The sequence below is a fragment of the Danio rerio genome, chromosome 6 (assembly GCF_052040795.2).
Source record: "Danio rerio strain M-AB ecotype USA chromosome 6, GRCz13ab, whole genome shotgun sequence".
Taxonomy (NCBI): Eukaryota; Metazoa; Chordata; class Actinopteri; order Cypriniformes; family Danionidae; genus Danio; species Danio rerio.
Window position 1 is genome coordinate 2,607,661 of NC_141026.1, and position 20,682 is coordinate 2,628,342.

A 20,682-nucleotide genomic window follows, 5' to 3' on the forward strand; every position below is an offset into this window, starting at 1 on the left:
CGGAGGCCCCGGAGGAGGAGCCGGCCGCTGAGACGACGACCGGGATCGAGTCCGGGGAGCAGCGGTTCCAGAAAACAGGTAAGATGAAAAACGGAATCCAAAAAATAAGGGCGAGAATGCGGCGGGATCCAAAAACGGGGTTGAAATCGAAGACGAGGGCTTTTGCTTTTTTTTTTTTTTTCTGGACGGCTTTTGCGAACCGTCGCTCGGGTTTAGGGAAGGAGGAGGAAGAGTAGGATGGCCGAGTCGGCCGATCCGGCGGCTTTTCCCGCGAGAACGGCGTGGGCGCGAACGGCGCGCTACCGCGAGACGCGAAAAAGCGCGTAGAGCGGCCTCTTGCGGATTCGCGAAAACAAAAAACGCTCGAATACGTACCTCCAGGGACATATCTCGCGGTCCGCTGAAACGTCTGTGGGGCTATGTTTCCACAATGAGCCCGGGTTGTTTTTAAAATAAGGCGTGGCATCACTTAACCCCACCCCTAAACCCAACCGTCATTGGAGGAATAACAATTTAGTCTAATCTGTGTGAATGAGATCGTACAAATTCATACGAATTAGCCACTAAATCAAAAGTTACGAATTGCCGCGTGATAGCATTGGTTTTGTGGTGTGTCATACAAAGAGCTGCATGAAAATAATCCTTTATTAGTTGATATGTCCTTGTAAATATCATTAGTGTGAAAAAGAACGAAAGTTGTTGTCGTCATTCTGCCCCCTAGTGTTCATTTCACCTACAAACTGCAGTCAAACGTATGTTAAAGTTCGTTTTTGTGGGTTGACATGCAAAAATGTAGACTGATGTGTTTCCAATGAGCCTGTTTTGACCAGATATTTAACTAAATGTGTTTTGCATTTCTTGAGCAGCAGAAACAGAAGAGCAATAGATGAGAAGTTATTTCACATGACAGCCATAGTAACGAATTAAATATTTTCTGAATTAAAAGCAAAGTTAGATATGCTATTTATTACAAATCGACATCACTACCAGAAACTGATTTATTAATAAAATTTTGTCAACAGGGTTTGCTTGATTTTGCTGTATTAGTCATGAAATAGCATGGTTTTGTGGTATTTATTATGTGTTGTGCAAAGAACTGCATGAAAATAATCCTTTATTCATCAATAATATGTCCCTGTAAATATCATTAGTGTGAAAAGGAAGCAAAGTTGTTGTCATCATACTGCCACCTAGTGTTCATTTCACCTAAAAACTGCAGTCAAACAGATGTTAAAGTACGTCTTTGGGGTTTTACATGCAAAAAATGTAGGCTGGAGGACATACATCTAATGAGATAGAAGAAATAGAACAGCTATAGAAGAGAAATTGTTTCACATGACAACCAAAGTAACAAATTAAATACTTTCTCTATTAAAAGTTAGATATGCAAATTATTACATGGTCAATCAATCAATCAATCAATCAATCAATCAATCAATCAATCAATCAATCAAGTAACCTTTATTTGTATAGCACCTTGCTACAACAAGAGGTTGATCAAAGTGCTTTAAACCAGTAAAAACTAATTATACAACACAACTAAAAAGCAAACAATGCAAAAACAATACAAGAAATACCAATAAAATACAGCAAACTATTAAAACAGAGATAAGTGTCAGTGCTACTATGCATTAAAAGCCATTTTGAACAAGTGGGTCTTAAGCTTGGCTTTAAAAAAAAGGAACTGATTATTAAAACAATTTTGCAAACATGGATTACTTGAAATAGTTGGTATATAAACTGGGGCAATTCTAATAATAGGCTGATTTTTGTGCATTATCAGTGTATTAGTGTGCATGTAAACGTGCTTATCGTGTGTGTTGAGATGTTTTCTGTGCTCTCAGACGTCAGACATCGGGATGACTCATAACTCTGGGGACAGCGGACTGTGTTTCGAGATCTGGTTTCGGAGGAGGAAGACTCAGGACACGTATGTGCTTCAGGCTGCGAGTCGGGAGGTGAAGGAGAGCTGGACCAGAGATCTGGAGAGGATTCTGTGGGAGCAGGCCATTCATAACAGAGGTCAGCGGAGCATTCACAACTAGATTATTACTTATATTTCAGCCTCTTGGGGCCATATTTGCAAAAAAAAACATTAAAAATACAGAATACAAAATACATAATGTTTTCATAAATATGCATATTATTCATTAATTCATTCACTTTCTTTTTGGCTTAGTCCCTTTATTAATCTGGGGTCACCACAGCAGAATAAACCGCCAGTTTATCCAGCATATGTTTCCTTCCAGCTGCAACCCATCACTGGGAAACATCCATACACACTCATTCACCCAAATACACTTCTGCCAATTTAACTTACCTAATTCACCTATAGCGCATGTGTTTGGACTGTGGGGGAAACCTACGCAAACACAGGGAAAACATGCAAACTCCACACAGAAATGCCAACTGACCCAGCCAAGGCTCGAACCAGCGACCTTTTTGCTGTGAGGCGATCATGCTACCCACTGCGCCACTGTGACGCCATAATATGCATATTAACACCATTTAAATATATATTACGTTGAATATGAATTAAAATATGAATTACGTTTATGCTGATTTGTAAAAAAAAGAAAAAGCGGGCCTCAAATTGTCTATTGTAATGATGCTGAGTCAAAAATGTACAGTTTTACATACTAATTTAATAAATATTATATTATTTATATATATATTATATAATATATATTTTGCCATTTTGTTTTCCGAAAGACATTAGTTTACACAACTCCGTTTACACGTTTAGATAGCATTTTAACGTGAATAAAGTGTTTGCTTTATTGTTTCAGATGACTTTTGTGAAAATATTTTAAAAAATAATCATCATTTAGCACAACAAAAATTTATATTTCAACTTATAATGACAGTTGTTCTGGCCTGCACTTAAAATAAATAAAAGAATGATTAAAAACTTCTTTCCACGAGTTCACACTTGCAGTCGTGTAAGTATAAAGGTGTATTTGGCGTGCTGTCCGGGGAGAGGGCTCTGAGCACGGGGAGACACCCCAAATGGAGTTATTCCCCTTATCAGAAAACAAAGAGGAGTTGGGATTCGAGCAAAGTATCAAGCCCGGTCCCAGAATGCTCCCCCCGGGAATGTAATGCTTAAGAGGTGAGGTGTCGGGGTGGTGGAGGGATGCTAAAGTCGTGAATGCTGCAGGTATATATAGGGGTTTGGTCAAGAACTGAATTGATAATGGAATAATTGTCAATAATGTATTCGATACTGAAACTTCTGCGCATGCTCCTCCCGAAATTTGTTTACAAAACATCACTTTGTCAAAAATACCATCATACACTCCTAATCAGCATCTTAACAAACAAAAAAGAAAGATCTGAGTACAATATTCAGTATTAATGTGAAGCAATTTTCCATAAAAAAAAAATGTTTTTACAACAAGTCGCAGCTATATTTATAATTTTCAGCAAATTTTGCTACATATTAATTTGCGTCCTCCAGAATTAACTAGAAACAAATATTGTTTTTCTTTCAGAAAATATTGGAGGTGTTATAATTACACATAAATGGGCAAATATACAGGAGAATTAAATTAGGGAGAATTTAGAACTAATCAACAATTTCTAGTAGTATGTTTTATTCAACCCAAGCTCATTCTGGAAACGTAGCCCCGCGGACGTTTCTGGAGACTGCGATTTACGTGGCCGGAGGTACGTAAAGGCCGCGTTTGGTTTTTTTCGAACGAACGCTGTGGGGTGGTGTGGCGCCGCTCCGCCCCTCCTCTTCGCGCTCGCCGGCCGACGGCTCGCCTCTGAGTGGAGGGCTTTCCCAATGCAATCAGTTTGTCCGCTTAGCTCACAGCGTTGCGTCGGCGGAGCGGCTGCCCCGGAGGAGGAGCCGGAGCCGGCCGCGGTGGACGACGACCGGGATCGAGTCCGGGGAACAGCAGGTTCTGGAAATCAGGCAAGACGAAAAACGTAATCCGAAAAATAAGGGCGAGAACGCGGCGGGATCCGAAAACGCAGTCGAAATCGAAGACGAGGGCTTTTGCTTTTTTTTTTTTTCGATCCGGCGGCTTTTCGCGCGAGAACGGCGCGGGCGCGAACGCCGCGCGCTCCCGAGAGGCGCCCGAGACGCGAAAAAGCTCGCACAGCGGCCTCTCACGGATCCGCGAAAACAAAAACCGCTCGAATACGTACCTCCCGGGACGTAAATCGCGGTCCGCAGAAACGTCCGCGGGGCTACGTTTTCACAATGAGCCCGGGTTGGTTTTATTTATGCGGCATGATGGATCAATGGTTGTCTCTGTCACCTCACAGCAAGAAGGTTGCTGGTTTAAGTCCTGGCTGGGTTAGTTGGCATTTCTTGTGTGTGTGTGTGTGTGTGTGTGTGTGTGTGTGTGTGTGTGTGTGTGTGTGTGTGTGTGTGTGTGTATGTGTGTGTGTGTGCGCGTGTGATTGTGTGAATGAGTGTGTATGGGTGTTTCCCAATACTGGGTTGAGGCTGAAAAGGGCATCCGCTGTGTAAAACATATGCTAGAATAGTTGAAGGTTCATTCCGCTGTGGCGACACCTGAAATAGAGGCTAAGAAAATTAATAAATGCTTTAATTTAATTAATTGGAAATCCACACTTCTTCATCTGCAAGCTAAAAGTTTATCTCCAAGTGTGTTTTAAATCTTCAAAAGCGCTGAAGTCAGTCAAGTTTCTCTGTAAAACCTTGATTTAAGGTGTGTAAGATTAATTTGTTCTGGTGCAGTCCACACCTAATCTTACCGTCAGTTGTTTTACTTCATTTTTACGATTATGACACTGAAACCTTAAACCTTAAGAAAAGTGAATGTTTCTGGGTTGATGAAGCCAAATGAAGTGCTGAAAGGTGATGTTGTATATTGAGGAATGTGAAAAGGAGGGATGAGGAAAGATGAATGACAGAAGCTAAACTCCCGTCTGCAGCTGCATGCATTCAATGAGGACTCGCACTGTCTGCGCAATCATTTCGCCATCACGCTACACTCATCTCATATGCCCTGCAGACATTATTCATCTGATCCTGAGATGTAGACGTGTGCAGATTTACAGAAACACCCATTGAGGGATCACTATAAACAGTTCCACAGAACATTTCATTCACAATTCAATCAAATACATTCAATCATTTGAAGAAAAAACAATGGGCTGCATGCATTTACAGATGACTCTCACTGTTCGCACACACATTTCACCATCACACATCTCATGTGCCCAGCAGATATTACTCAACTGATCTTCTTTTAAAAAATATATATAGATGTGTGCAGATCTACGGGAATATCCTATGGGGCATCACTATTACAAAATACACAGTTCCACAGAACTTTCTCCGCATTTTACTCACTAAACACCTTCAGTTAGTTTAAAAAGATGACAAAAACAATTAAGCTATGCTGCAATCAAACCCTCATCGTTGTTTGAGAAATATATTCCAAAGAAATACCAAAATATGCAAGTAATACAACATAACTGTGATATGAACTGTATTTTACTGTAGGAAAGTTATACAGTATGTTAATGTTATTTTAAAGTTTGCATTGTGTAAAGCACTGTATATTTTACAGTAAAGATATACAATAGTGTAAATACATGTGCAACAAGGTAAATGGTGCTGTAAATGCAAATACAGTATTCTTGCTATTGCTGATTTACAGTAAGTTACTTGTGAACTGAACTCTAATATGAACTGTATTTTACTGTAGGACAGTTGTACAGTATGTTACCGTAATTTATAGTTGCATAGTAAAAGCTACTGTATATTTTATAATAAATATAAACAATGGTATTTTTGCTGTAACTACAGTAATTTACTTGTGAACTGAACTGTAATATAAACTGAATTTTACTATAGGACAGTTATACAGTATGTTACTGTATTTTAATGTTGCATTGTGAAAGCTGCTGTATATTTTATAGTAAATATAAACAATGGTATTTTTACTATAACTAATTTACAGTAAGTTACTTGTGAAATGAACTCTAATATGAACTGTATATTACTGTAGGACAGTTATACAGTATGTTACCGTAATTTATAGTTGCATAGTAAAAGCTACTGTATATTTTATAATAAATATAAACAATGGTATTTTTGCTGTAACTACAGTAAGTTACTTGTGAACTGAACTGTAATATGAACTGAATTTTACTGTAGGACAGTTATACAGTATGTTACTGTATTTTAAAGTTGCATTGTGAAAGCTGCTGTATATTTTATAGTAAATATATGCAATGCTGTAAATACACCTACAGCAAGATAAATGGTACGTTATATGTAAATACGTGAATGTGAGAAGTATCACAAGCAATGTATTAAAACTCCACTGATTTCCTGAAATTAACTTAGGGATAACGAGGCAGTGGCGCAGTGGGTAGCACGTTCGCCTCGCAGCAAGAAGGTCGCTAGGTCGCTGGTTCGATCCTTGGCTCAGTTGGTGTTTCTGTGTGGAGTTTGCATGTTCTCCCTGCCTTCGCGTGGGTTTCCTCCGGGTGCTCCGGTTTCCTCCTTAGTCCAAAGACATGTGATACAGGTGAATTGGATAGGCTAAATTGTCCGTAGTGTATGAGTGAGTGCGTGTGAATATGTGTTTGGATGTTTCCCAGAGATGGGTTGCGGCTGGAAAGGCATCTGCTGCACAAAAACTTGCTGGAAAAAGTTGGCGGTTCATTCCGCTGTGGCGACCCTGGATTAATAAAGGGACTAAGCCGACAAGAAAATGAATGAATGAATAATCCAGCTCAGCTCTTTGACAATGAGCTGAACTCTCCATACTCAGCCTATTCCTCTCTCCGTTTATTCTTTGGAAAAGAGAGAAGAACTGCTTAAACTGACTCAGAAATGTTTTCACATACTGGATTAGTCAGTGTGCAAGGTTTGTTCATGTGACGAATTTTTCCTAAAAAATGCATACAAACATTCTAAGCTTCAGTGTGCAAAGAGCTTTAGGCTTAATTATTTAATGATAGCTGAAGCTGTTGCTGATGTTTTCTCAGAGATCCGGATGCAGGAGCGAGTGTTCATGGGAATCGGACATAAACCCTTCATGGACATCAAGCCCAGTGAGATGGCCATCAGTGACCGAGCCATCAACTGTGTGCTCACAGGACGAGGTAAATCACCTGGGTCAGCAAGGCTATTTCAAAAGTGTATTTTATTTATTAAAATACACTTTTATAGGGGGTTTAAACATAGTTGTGTGGCAATAGTGTGTGAATATAAGCAGCTTCTAATGGGAAAAAATTTATTAATTTTATTATTTACATTCAGAGTTTATAAAAACAGTCTGCAGAAACACTTTGATTGACATTATCACTTTGTACGTGTCTTCAGAGGGGGAAAGCCCCGCCCATTAGCATAGGACGTTAGTCTTGAGCTGCGTCCCAAATCGCAAATCGCAGGTGTAAGTAGTGCGTTCACACTGAAAACTCTAAAAATAATGAGTGCACTTTAATTACCCGGATGATGCACTCATTCAGCCGCTAAAATGAAGTGTTTAATGATGGACACTTCACGCACTCAACGACTGCAGGTTTGCTTACGTAGCGGAAGGGGCGGAGCTATCGAACGCACATGTTGAATAACTTTATTTATTTTGGATGGTGAAAGCAAAATTCTCCTACGAGAGTTATTATAGCGCCTCCTGATGGTGAATGCGGTTATACTCACGGCAGGTATTATTTGATAATTCGGTCGTATATTTCACTGATTTGGCAACCGTCAAACGTCATCAGGGAAACAGTTTGAATTTCGGCTTAGTAAAAAAAACATTAGTGTGCCATTTGGGACGACACTACATACATATACTATCCTGTTGAGTGTGTAAGTGCATAAGTACATAGTGCATAGTGTACAGGGGCGCAACTGCACATTTACTGATGGGTATGCGGCTTCAACTTTTCCGCGCCCCCCTTCAATCCAACTATATTTTAAAACAGGCAAGTGATAAAATGTTGCAAATATTTCCATCAATAAATTAAAGATATTTTTTCATAAAGATGTTAATATGCTTCAAAAAATACAGTTTCGCAGTTCTGAACACAACTGAAATAGTATGAAGTAGTAAAAGGTATAATTACGTTAAGCATGTTAAGTCGCAAAGAAATGCATCTCATACCAGCCCAAATTTCTTCTCAGTTTAATTTTCCCTCACTAAATGATTATAGCACCTTGACTAACCTTGCTTTTGGACTTTTTGTACTACATTTGTCAAAACAAAATGATAGACATGGGAGTCCTAAAGGGCAAAAGAACATTGTGATTACTTCTCATACATGCATACTGTGAGAAGTGTAAGGTCTGTCTCTGCAAGAACAATTGAAAGTGAAATAAAAAGACTGTCAAATGTTTAGTGTAATAAAAACAGAAACAAACTGTGTGAAATGTTCTATTTAATTGAAATGTTATAACTTTGTTTGTAGCTAAAATTAAAATAGTTTTGAGCTAAGAAGTTACCAAAAGGCCTGATGAATCAATATGATACATAATAAATTCATAAAAACATGTATATGGTATGAAAAATGGGGGGGAGGGGTGGAATGATTTTTTAATCTAATAAAATACAATATTATACGCGTAGAAAATGCTAAATAAAATTTTTTTACAAAAAATATATATATTATTTGAAACTTTTAATATGGATAATTTCAAAAATAGTTTTGGCACAATGGCGCCCCCCATGTGTGGCGCCCCTATGCGCCGCATATACTGCATACCCCCTTTTTGCGCCACTGATAGTGTATAGTGTGCCATTTGGGACGCAGCTTTGGTTTTGAATCTGCCGCTACACTGACACACAGGCATTTGTAGCTCCTCATTTGAATTAAAGTGACAGTCCCCAAAACGCCACAATTAGGATCAAAGCCAGGCAGTTTCAAAGAGTTCCTTCATTTTCTTGTCGGCTTAGTCCCTTTATTCATCCAGGGTCGCCACAGCGGAATAAACCGCCAACTTATCCAGCAAGTTTTTAAGCAGCTGATGCCCTTCCAGCCGCAACCCATCTCCGGGAAACATCCACACACACACTCATACACTACGGACGATTTAGCCTACCCAATTCACCTGTACCGCATGTCTTTGGACTGTGGGGGAAACCGGAGCACCCGGAGGAAACCCACGTGAAGGCAGGGAGAATATGCAAACTCCACACAGAAACGTCAACTGAGCCGAGGTTCGAACCAGCGACCTTCTTGCTGTAAGACGTACTACCTACTGCGCCACTGCTTCGCCGATGTTTCAAAGAGTTTTAAAACATTATTTGTGCAACTTCTGGTTCATGCAGACTTTAAACTTGTTAAATAATAAGTGAGCAGTGGATCTCCTCTTACTGTGTGTGATGTTTTTAGGTGGTGTTTCTGTCCTCCGCCTGAACTCCATCGGCTCGGCCAGCGGCACCTCGTCCTCTGGAAGTCAGTCGTCCTGCTCTTCTGGATGGGGGTCTCCATCTACGTCTGCTGTGTGTCCGGTGGGAGGAGATGATGTTCGGTACATTCAAGAGACGTCGGGGATCCTGGAGGAAGATGATTTAGACCAGGAGAGTGGAAACCACAGCACACTCGGTACGCATTTTCGGGTACACAAAAGTTCATCTGAAATGAGCTGAAATGTTTTGATTGATACACTCAAAAAATAGTTTGCTGCTTGTTCAAATAACTTATTTCAAACACAATTGTAAAGTTATTTGAGGGACAACCCAATTTTTTTATGCTGAATCCACTTAAATTTGTAAAAAATTATGAAGTTAACTTGATTTGTGTTGGGACATGTGTACAAGAACAATTTAAAAATGTACCTTGCTTATTAATACATGTTTTATGATTGAATAGTCATCTTGATGTTATTTCAAAAATAAAAAGAAAGAATATATATATATATATATATATATATATATATATATATATATATATATATTTTTTTTTTTAAGTATATATATATATATATATATATATATATATATATATTTTTTTTTTTTTTTTTTTTTAAATATATATATATATATATATATTTTTTTTGCTAGGTTCAATGTAGAAAAAAAGTGTGTAAACCTGTTGCTTTTAAAAATGATGAATTGACTTTACTTTAAGAAGTGAGAATGTTTTTAAGGAAATGAACTATGTGCATAACTTGAAAAATTAGGTTAAAACAACTTAACGGTTTGAGGTTAAAAGGGGTTCGCTTGCTTTTGCCACAGCAATGTCACCCTGCAGCCCAAGACCGCTTACTCACTGAAGCTAAGCAGGGCTGAGCCTGGTCAGTAGCTGGATGGGAGACCACTAGGGAACACTAGGTTGCTGTTGGAAGTGGTGTTAGTGAGGCCAGCAGGGGGCGCTCAACCTGTGGTCTATGTGAGTCCTAATGCCCCAGTAAAGGTGAAGGGGACACTAGACTGTCAGTGGGCGCCGTCTTTCGGATGAGACGTTAAACCGAGGTCCTGACTCTCTGTGGTCATTAAAAATCCCATGGCACTTCTCGTGAAAGAGCAGGGGTGTAACCCTGGTGTCCTGGCAAAAGTCCCTCTATCGGCCCATACGATCATGGCCTCCCAATCATCCCCTTCCACTGAATTGGCTCTATCACTGTCTCTCCACTCCACCAACAGCTGGTGTGTGGTGAGCGCACTGGCTGCTGTCGCATCATGAAGTGGATGCTGCACACCAGTGGTGGTGTGGAGAGACCCCCCCTCATGATTGTGAAGCGCTTTGGGTGTATGGCCATACACAATAAATGCACTATATAAATACACATTACATTACATTTTTAGGTAAAGTCAACTTGTCACTTTTAAGGCAGTTAAAGGTCTTTTTTAATAAAATAAAATAATAACTTTTGTGTTTGTTTTAGTGTTTTAGTAAAATGGTAATATTTGCTTGATTTCCTGAATATCTGATAATATTTCATAATTTTGTGTCAAACAAATTCAGAATTCACGTAAATGTTTTTGTTCTGTTTTGGTGCTTGTTCTAACTACTTATTTAAAATGAGCTGAAACAACACACTTCTTGGAGAGGGGGGCAGCTTAATTGTTTTATGTTCAATCAACTAAAAATTAAAAAACTTAAGTGATTAAAAAAACACTTAAGTTGGGAAAGCATGAAGGGATTGTGTGGAACCCAGTATTTGACAGAATTGTCTTTACAGATAATAAACAATTCTAATTATTATAGTTATTACAGTATATCATGGTTTCCCAGTACTGGGTTGTTGCTGGAAGAACATCCGCTGCGTAAAACATATGCCAGAATAGTTGGCGGTTCATTCCGCTGTGGCAACCCCTGATAAATAAGGGACAAATCTCAAAGAAAATTAATGAATGAATAAATGAATGAATGGCATATTATGGTTGATATTGTGTTGTATTGTTGTTGTTTCAGTGGCGAGTTCAGAGTCGTCTGGTGAAAGCGTCAGCTGTTTCAGCACTTCAGCTCACAGCTGCTCGTCTGTCATTGGTGGAGACTGTGAACACACTCCGTCTGAGCTGGGAAAGCAACACAAACAAGACCACCTTAAAACCACTAATCAAACCAGAGACCAGAGCGGCTCTAAAGTACGATTACAATTTATTTATTTTTTCAGAAATTTCTAGCAAGGTGCATTATGGCAAATATTGCAGTTTAATTTTCAAGCAATTATAATTTAGTCTCAGTTGTGCTGCGATGCATCGGTTATGAACAGTGTTAGAGGGAGTTACTTTTGAAAATAATGAATTACAATATTAAGTTGCTCCTCAAAAAAGTAACTAGTTGGGTTACTTAGTTACTTTTTATGGTAAGTAATTACATTACTTTTTAAGTTACTTTTGCACTACTTTTTCTTACCTGGATGAGGCTTGATCTTTTTCAGAGCACACAGGTTTTAAATAACCTACACCTTCATTTACCTTTAAAAAAAAACACGTCAAAATAAAATAATTTAGGATAATATATATTTGCAGCATGGAGGCTCAGTGGTTAGCACAGTCACCTTGCAACAAGAAGATCACTGGTTCGAGTCCCGGCTGGGCTGGCATTTCTGTGTGGAGTTTGCATGTTCTCCCCGTGTTGGTGTGGGTTTCCTCCGGGTTCTCCGGTTTCCCCCACAGTCCAAACACATGTGGTATAGGGGAATTGAATAAACTAAATTGGCTGTAGTGTATGAGTGTGTGTGAATGAGTGTGTATAGTTGTTTCCCAATACTGGGTTGCGGCTGGAAGGGCATCCGCTGTGTAAAACATACACTGAAGTAATTGATGGTACATTCCGCTGTGGTTACCTTTGAAATAGAGACTAAGCCGAAGGAAAATAAATGAATGAATATTATTATATAACTCGTGTTACTTGTAATGCGTTACCCCCAATACTTATTAATATCATCTATTATTAATTACACTAAAACACTATTAATATTTTCATTGTGCATCATATTCTGGTTATTAATATTTACATTCTTTCGTTGTTCTTTACAGGTACAATCGTCAATCGGAAAGTCAACTGAAGTGTAACCCATCATGTTTGTCTGTACTGTAATAATAGCATCATGTGTTTTATGTTTTCATATAATCACTATCAATCATGTAACACTCTAAAATAAAAGGTATTTATTTATTCTCTGTCTGACTGTGTAACATTGTTTTACAGCACTAACTTTTCATTTTAAAAACCTACACAATCCATTGAATCATTGTTTTAGACTGTTTTTGATTAGGTTTGTTGTACAGATTTGTTGTAAAACCGACATCTGTAATCTGTATATAATAAAAGTCTTTTTGATTTGCTCTGTCTGTTTCTAATTACCTTTTTTGTACAGGTTGTAAAACACAAACAGATGTGTAATCTTTTAAGAAAACATGTTTGGGTAAATTAAATGGCTGGTCTGGGAATCTAAGAATGTTTTATAAGTCAGTGAAAAAGTGCAGATGCATGATCATATGTGTACTGTATATATATATATATATATATATATATATATATATATATATATATATATATATATATATATATATATATATATATATATATATATATATATATATATGTATATATATATATATACACTGTACACTATAATCCCAGATGTGGATGGTTTGCGTTGCTGTTTGATTACCACAATAATGTAAATTCCTGGTCTGGCCGATGATGTCAGGCTTTTGTAAGTTTAAAGTTATTAACAAATGAATTAAAATAAATTAACTGCTAAATTAACAAGCAGGATGCTTTCAATTGCACAGGGGGAAAATTGAAGACAGTGTGTCTTGGTAGACTTTGTGCAGAAATAATATAGCTATTCATTATTCATATTGCATAATCTTTCTTTTGTACTACAAATGTGTGCTTTTATTTGTGAAAAAATATTAATATAAAATTACTTTCTATTTTATTATCTCTCAAAAAAGATCATATAAATATACGTCATTAGACTAACAAGAGATTTGCATATTATTTGCATAGATAGTATTTGTTGCTTTGATTACTTATATTGTTCTCATCTGTAGGTCGCTTTGGGAAAAATGTTTGCATAATTATTAAATGTCATATATAATAAAGAGTGATCTGCACGTATGTGATCGTCGGTCTGTCAGCTGTGAATGCGCATGTGGGCGTGTCGCTCTGCACAATAAAGACGCGCGTGCGTGTGAGAGCGCGCGCACACTGACTGTCACTGACTGAACGGAACTCACCGCTGGACCGCCGCAGCATTACTTTATAAACATGGGTAAGTGCGTTTTACTCTGCATCTATCAGTGTTTCAAACCTTTATTAGGATGTTAAAGACTGTTATACATGCATGTATTACATTCCAAGTTTTGTATCACGTTATAAAAAGTAAATTTTTGTGTTTAAGTGCAGTAGCTGCCATGAGGATCAACTTATACCTGACATTTATAAGTGTTTTTTAATGTGTACCCTTACTTAATGCGAATTAATTCTGTCATATGGAATGATATAACTAAATATTAATCAGGTTGATGTTACCACACGAAGCTTGTTATAGTTTAACGTTTCCTAGCTGTGTAAAATATTTTAATGACGTTATTTCTGACTGTTGAATGTTCAGTTTATATATATAGGCCTATCCAGTTTATTTATACAGTATATATATACTGCTAAACTGTATATATTTACTTGATGTCTAAAAATAATGGATAAACAAACTGTATATATATATATATATATATATATATATATATATATATATATATATATATATATATATATATATGTGTGTGTGTGTGTGTGTGTGTGTGTGTGTATGTATGTATGTATAAACTAAACATTTTGAATGTTCAGACAACAGCACAACATTATTATGCATGCAGTATATATGATTGCATGTTTATTTTACACTTGTATACATTCTAAGAATATTCTGATACAGGTAGTAACATTCTTAAGAGCATTTGATTGACATCTAATAAAATATTTCGGAAATCAATAAGTTGCATGAATGGACTGAGAATGTTGCCTTTACTAGTATAGATTTCAATGCATATTATTTTTGAATAATTCATGTATTCTTTTATATATTGTGTGTGTGTTGTGTGTGATTAGATGCACATGTCGAATGCTTGCAGATAATGCATCTTTCATTTGTCTTTCTGCCTACATTTTAAGATCTTCACCCATGATGAGGTAGACAGTGTAGGCGACATTCATAAAAGGCATAGTTCACTTAAAAATGAGCATTTGCTGTTAATTTACTCACCCACAGGTTGAAGATGTTGGTAACTTTGTTTCCTCAGTAGAATATTAATGAAGATTTTGAGCTGAATCTGTGGTTCTTGGTGATTCATATCATGGCAGTGAATAGGGACATGTTTTTATTTTTAAAATAAACTCATACAAATGAGTCCAAATCATAGACATGGCTCCTGAAGACACATTGAGGTCTTGTGAAGCCAAACGATTGGTCTGTGTAAGAAATTGAACATTATTTACAATATTATTAGCTTTAATCCACAACCCAGGCTCATTCTGAAGACTTATCCCTATATACAGGGCCAACTCAACTTTCGGGTTGAGGTCGACGTGATCATCCTTTGCCTAGAGCGGCAGTTCAGCTTGCTCCAGCCCTGCCTATATACATTCCTGGAGATTGCAAATTATGTAGCCAGAGATACATATGTCTGCATTTCATCTTTAAAACCAACGCTACGCGCTGGTATGACACCGTGATAGATTGAAAAGACTAAATGGTTGTTAGATAGAGATGAGATTAATTTAATATCATGTTTAACAACTATAGTGAGACGCGATGCAGTGGTACATCCTTGAAAAACTGTCCGACGTGCACTGCTCTCTGGGGTTTGTGCTCAAAGCACCTGCTGACTGCCTGGAGCTCAGACGAGCACATAACAGTGTGTGTGTGTGTGTGTGTGTGTGGTCACGTGATGTGCGTTTTCAGCAGTATAGTATGGACTGAGGGCTGTTCAGAAATGCTAGATGAAACGACAGTGTGGATGTGGATTGTTTTCGTTTTAAAATGCCATTTTAAAACTGAGACGTATTAGTGTAAACTGGGTCTAAGTGTGTATTTTTCGCGAGCGGGTTTGCGATGGGGGTGAATTGCGATGGATGATGGCATCGTCTATCGACCCAACCCTAATTTTGAGCAGCGTTGACCACGAAAACGGGGTTCGAGTTTGGCGAAAAACAGTCTCAGAAAGCAGGTAAGACAAAAACAAAAGCCAAATAAGAAAATAAACCAGTAAATAACAGGGTGAGTATGTGGTAAGATCTGAAAACGTGGTAAAAATCAAGCTGTGAGGGCTTTTCTTTTTCTGGATTGATTTGAAAGCACTGAGTTTAGGGAAGGAGGAGGGTGGGTCAGACTATTGGTCAATCAGTCAGTTCACAGCGGCCTCCGGTGGATTTACGCAAGAAGAGCTGGCGCAAATGGCACTCGCAAGAGAAATTTGAGAACTCACAAATCATACACAGTGGCCTCTAGTGTATTCGCAAAACAAAAACTGCAAAAAACATACCTCCTGGGACGTATTTGGCGCTCACCAAAAATGTATATAGGGGTACGTTTTCAGAATGAGCCTGGGTTTGTTAATCCCATAGACTGTAAAATATATGGACGTAGTGTCCGTGACGTCACCCATAGGTTTCTAAAAAAGCCACAAGTAGGCACGGCCAACCGTCGCCATTTTGTTCGCGCGTCATCACACCCACGGCGGGATACCAAACAAGGGCAAAGAGGCGGAGAGTGAGCGGAGCTACAGACACCTGCTGGCATTTAGCTTGGACCTGGTTCAGACACACTTTACTTTGGGAGAAACGCTTAATACTTTATCACCTGCGACTCGTTTGTATTCTGACCACTTGTGCTTGGTTGTACACTATATCAATAAAGTGTTTAGACTTTTAAAAAAACTGCTGTAAGTGTGCACATCCGCAAATCCGTTGCTAAGGCTTACTTTATGTAGGTCGATTAAATTATGCGCTAAAAACAGTTTGACAACACTTGTTAATAAATAAAAAAATACATTCTATATTAAAAAGATAAGTTGTATCTTGGAAAAATCGATGCATCTCGCAAAAACCGATGCATCTCGATTTGCTTTTAATATTTCATTCATCCTCTGCTGCTCTACCGATGCACTCGCATCGTGCACGCGCATGACCGCGTATCGATACATATCGGTTTATCTTCCCATCCCTAGCTGTAACACATTGAGCCACTAAACATTGTTCTTATGACGTTTTTCAACAGGAGGAAAACGCAAATTACTTCTAAACCCTTCAGATACAGTCTGTGTTAGTTAATGTAAGACTATTGATGAAATCCAGCATAACACTGTATGACAACGCTTCAGATGACTGATCTAGAGCCTACAGCTAATCAATTCGTCAGATTCTGGAGTGCATTACAGCTCTGAATATAAATATAAACGATAAATGATCTTAAATAAATCAAATACATGTATAGAGATATATAAGTATATAACTTTACTCACATGGGAAACGGAGGCCACGTGAATGGTTTGTGAGCACAATTAAGTGCACTCAGCATGCCATGCCATCTAATAATTGTAGGAAACAAGTCCAAAACGCCACATAAAGCCACATAAAACAACACAGAAATACGATAAATATGCCGAGTTCAGTGGCTAATCTGCAGGATTCAGCTGAGGTGACGTGACGGCGACCAACGAGACCTAGCTGTCACTCAAGTGGCCACGCCCTTAATTATGCAAACTTAATATAACTTAATATAAAGGAAACGGATGAGTTATAAAAAAAATTCGCCCCCCTCACAGTTCTCATGAAGGGTAATATTAGCTGTATTAACCAAAATCTTTTTTTGTACCAGGCTGTAAACACCTTTATTTCTGCTGTAAAGTTGGCCATTCTAACAGTGGGCTCAATTGAAATTTGCTCTGTTTTGGAGCCAGGAGCGGCCAGGACTAGCGGGATTTCGGATGAATTGCAGTTTTAGTTACTTCCGTATTGGCTTCCTGAGGGAGAGCGGGAGGTTGCCGATTGGTTAATCCACAACCAGCTCAAACAGTTTTCTGCGCATGTGCGACTGTAGTCTGATTGTAGTCCATTTGTAATTGATTACAATTGCACATGCGCCGAAAACTGTTTGACCAGGCTGTGGATTAAATTATTGTCTATTAAACTACATGACTATTGATCTGCACTCGTGTTTATGTTATATCTAAAAAAAACCTGTAACCATTTACTGCCATTATATGAATCTGACGACCATGCATTCAGCTCAAAATCTTCTTTAATGACCTACTGAAGAGTCAAAGTCATCTTGTATAAGCTGTGGGTGAACGAATCAACAGGAAATCATCATTTTTGGGTGAGCTATCCCTTTAAGCATCTCTGTTCTGTGTGAATGGTTAACTGTGGTTTGTTAAACCGCTTGTCGTCATTAAATGTCTTGGTTTATGTAGTGTTTTCTTGTAGTTTTCCACTCCCGCATGTAAACGCCACTGATGCTTTGAAGCGTCTCCGTGAATGAGCTTCTGTACGGCGTGTAAACATTAAGTCTTGACAGCTGTTTACCATGTGCTCCACTAAAAATATTTACTATATTTAGTCAGAATAGGCAGCCGGTGACCGAACCATAGATGGAAAATTACAGCAAAGGATTTAATGAGGTAGGAGAGACTAAGACAGGGGTCACCAATCTCGGCCCCGGAGGGCCGGTGTCCCTGCAGGGTTTAGCTCCAACTTGCCTCAGCACACCTGCCTGGGTGTTTCAAGTATACATAGTAACACCTTAATTAGCTAGTTTAGGTGTGTTTGATTAGGGTTGGAGCTAAAATCTGCAGGACACCGGCCCTCCAGGAACAAGTTTGGTGATCCATAGTGTAAGACTTTTAATTTCTCTCATCTACTTATAATAGAACAGGGGCTGTTTTTCAATACCAAGTACGCAAAGTTCGGACTTGCGTCCTTGGAAGTTCAGACTTGCCAAGTTCAGACTTGGAAGAACAAACTCCCGAGGACGCGAGGACACAAGTCGGGTGCTCCTACAAATGGAACAGCAGTGTACTTCATAACGTCACTTACCTCACCATGGATTCATCAGTTTCACTGTACATTACCAATAAAATGATTTAATTAATATTATATTAATATTATAAATCTACATTTTTGATTTAAGAAAATGTACACATATATTCATATAAATGTGAATTAAAATGAGTTATTATACACAGACCCGTGTCTTTGATTATCAGATTTAATAAACTACAATGGTAATTATACACACGATAAGAAATAAAGACATTCATAATAAGAAATAAAGATTACGTCAAACAATTTGGTAAACAAAGACAAACAGCGTACAACACGGTAACATAATTAAAGACAATTATAAAAGGTAACAAAATACACTGCTAATATAATACAGCTGAGAATAAATAATAGATTTATAAGACCAAAAACTGTCCATTAGATATTCCCAAGATGTATTAAATATCATGTTTTAACTACAATGGAGAGATGAGATCCAGCAGTACGTCCGAGATGGCCTGGCCGAAGTAAAGTTACTCTTGCAGGGGAGCTGATGACGGAGCTCCCGCTGGCAGGCTGGGAGTTGGAGTCCGCATAAGCTGAGCCACATCGTTAAAGAAGCGCTATCTTTGTGAATAAACTGCCGATTCGAGTTTAAAACAATGACATTCTCGCCTGAAAAACTCTTAAAACTTTATTTTGTGACACAGTAAAGGAGTATTTTTAGAGTATCTGGGATACCTGAGCTTCGCAAGTTCGCACAAGTCACTTCTCGATGCAACCTTGGTAAAAGGCCAGAGGAAGTACACATCCGGGAATTTCATGTGTACTTGGAAAGATGTGAACTTTGAATTGGAACAGTACTTTGGCGACGGTTGATGACGTTTCACGAGGACACAAGAACGCAAGTACAGACGAGAACGCATATTGAGAAACAGCCAATATCTTTCACTTTTGTGCTGTTCAGTTCCATTCATTCAGTGGTTTGGTCTTTTAAATGTGCTGTTTGAGACACTGAACGGCTCCAGAATAACAGTGCAGGTCTTCATTTAGTCAGAATAATAACAACTTCAGTCTAAAAGCTAAACAGAAGTGTCACACACACACTAGAACTGCACAAGGTATCACAAAATTAATGTTTTTGTGATAATAATTTACATCTCGCAGACATGAGCAATAGATTGCATTTATTGTATGCATTGGATGTTTATCTAAATTTGACCAATCAGATGGGACCTTACTATCTTTAGACCTTCCTCCTCAGTAGCTGCTGCTCTGCTATTGGCTGGAGCGGCCCAAAGGTGAACCCAGAGCTGAAAATAAACACTAATGGGTGGAGTCTAGATCAGCCAATCAGAGTTAGAATATCTTCTGAAGTTTTTCGCTCATTCATAGTGTTGTAAAGATGAAATGTTTGCACCTTAATGCAGATTTTTAGTCTGAATTAGATTTAATTAGATCTGAAAATATATGTTACCTGTTTATTTTAATATCATTACATAAATAAATGATTTTAAAACAGCATAAAATATTAAAATAGCATTTTTCTAGTGAGATGTTATATCGTAAGAAGTATCAATATCGCATGCATGTCACATATTTTCCAAGTAACATGCAGCCCTAACACACACACTCACACACAGTGTTTTTGGAGGCAGCGGCATCTCTTCAGACCAGGATCAAAGCTTTGGTAAAGATTACAACATCGACTTTACTGATAGGAAACAGAGGAACCCCACTGCGCACATTCCCCATTAAACACACACTCTTTCTGGCAGGTCTGAGACTAATTTCTTCACCGCAGGATGGTTGGTTTACAGCATACTGAGAGGAGAAAGTCCATCTGCTTTCTCATGAGTCTCAGTTTGTAGATGAACATCTGAAAATTCATCAGCATCACCTTATTGCACAGTCTCCATTAATGGCACATCACTTTGAGATTTGAGATATTATTATAACATCATTGCAGACATTTTTCCAAGATATTTCATCTAAAGAATTTAATGCTGAAAGTTGTTTTCCACAGATCATCAGTATGCACAAGGCATGGCCTCATACAGTTTAATATAATACATTGTTTATATTGCTCCAAACAAAAACTTAATAAGATATTTCCAGAAGTGGACCCTGCATGTAATCAGTGTGGGCTAGAACCGGCATCACTGGCTCGTATGATTTGGAGCTGCCCAAAATTATCATCATACTGGGAAAATATATTTCTAACAATAGGTCGATAGATCC

The 20,682-nt window shown here is 38.2% G+C and overlaps 3 protein-coding genes across 5 annotated transcripts in view; 2 read left to right on the forward strand and 1 right to left on the reverse strand.

Annotated features, from left to right (window-relative positions):
• The window catches only part of quob (quattro b), an 85,194-nt gene extending 72,457 nt beyond the window's left edge, over window positions 1–12,737 (forward strand). For all 3 annotated transcript variants that reach the window (XM_087254997.1, XM_087254996.1, NM_001004109.2), the window contains exons 19-23: window positions 1,845–2,022; window positions 6,985–7,101; window positions 9,334–9,546; window positions 11,359–11,531; window positions 12,429–12,737. In XM_087254997.1, coding sequence (XP_087111123.1) covers window positions 1,845–2,022; window positions 6,985–7,101; window positions 9,334–9,546; window positions 11,359–11,531; window positions 12,429–12,464 — 717 coding nt within the window. In that variant the 3' untranslated portion in view covers window positions 12,465–12,737. The remainder of the gene's footprint in view (window positions 1–1,844; window positions 2,023–6,984; window positions 7,102–9,333; window positions 9,547–11,358; window positions 11,532–12,428) is intronic.
• plxna1b (plexin A1b) overlaps window positions 1–20,682 on the reverse strand; it is a 744,633-nt gene that overhangs the window by 636,677 nt on the left and 87,274 nt on the right. The window lies entirely within an intron of this gene.
• Window positions 13,638–20,682, forward strand: part of tgm2b (transglutaminase 2b) — a 29,951-nt gene continuing 22,906 nt past the window's right edge. Inside the window, exon 1 of the mRNA NM_212656.2 lies at window positions 13,638–13,675. Within this exon, the coding sequence (NP_997821.2) occupies window positions 13,672–13,675 (4 nt within the window). The 5' untranslated portion in view covers window positions 13,638–13,671. The remainder of the gene's footprint in view (window positions 13,676–20,682) is intronic.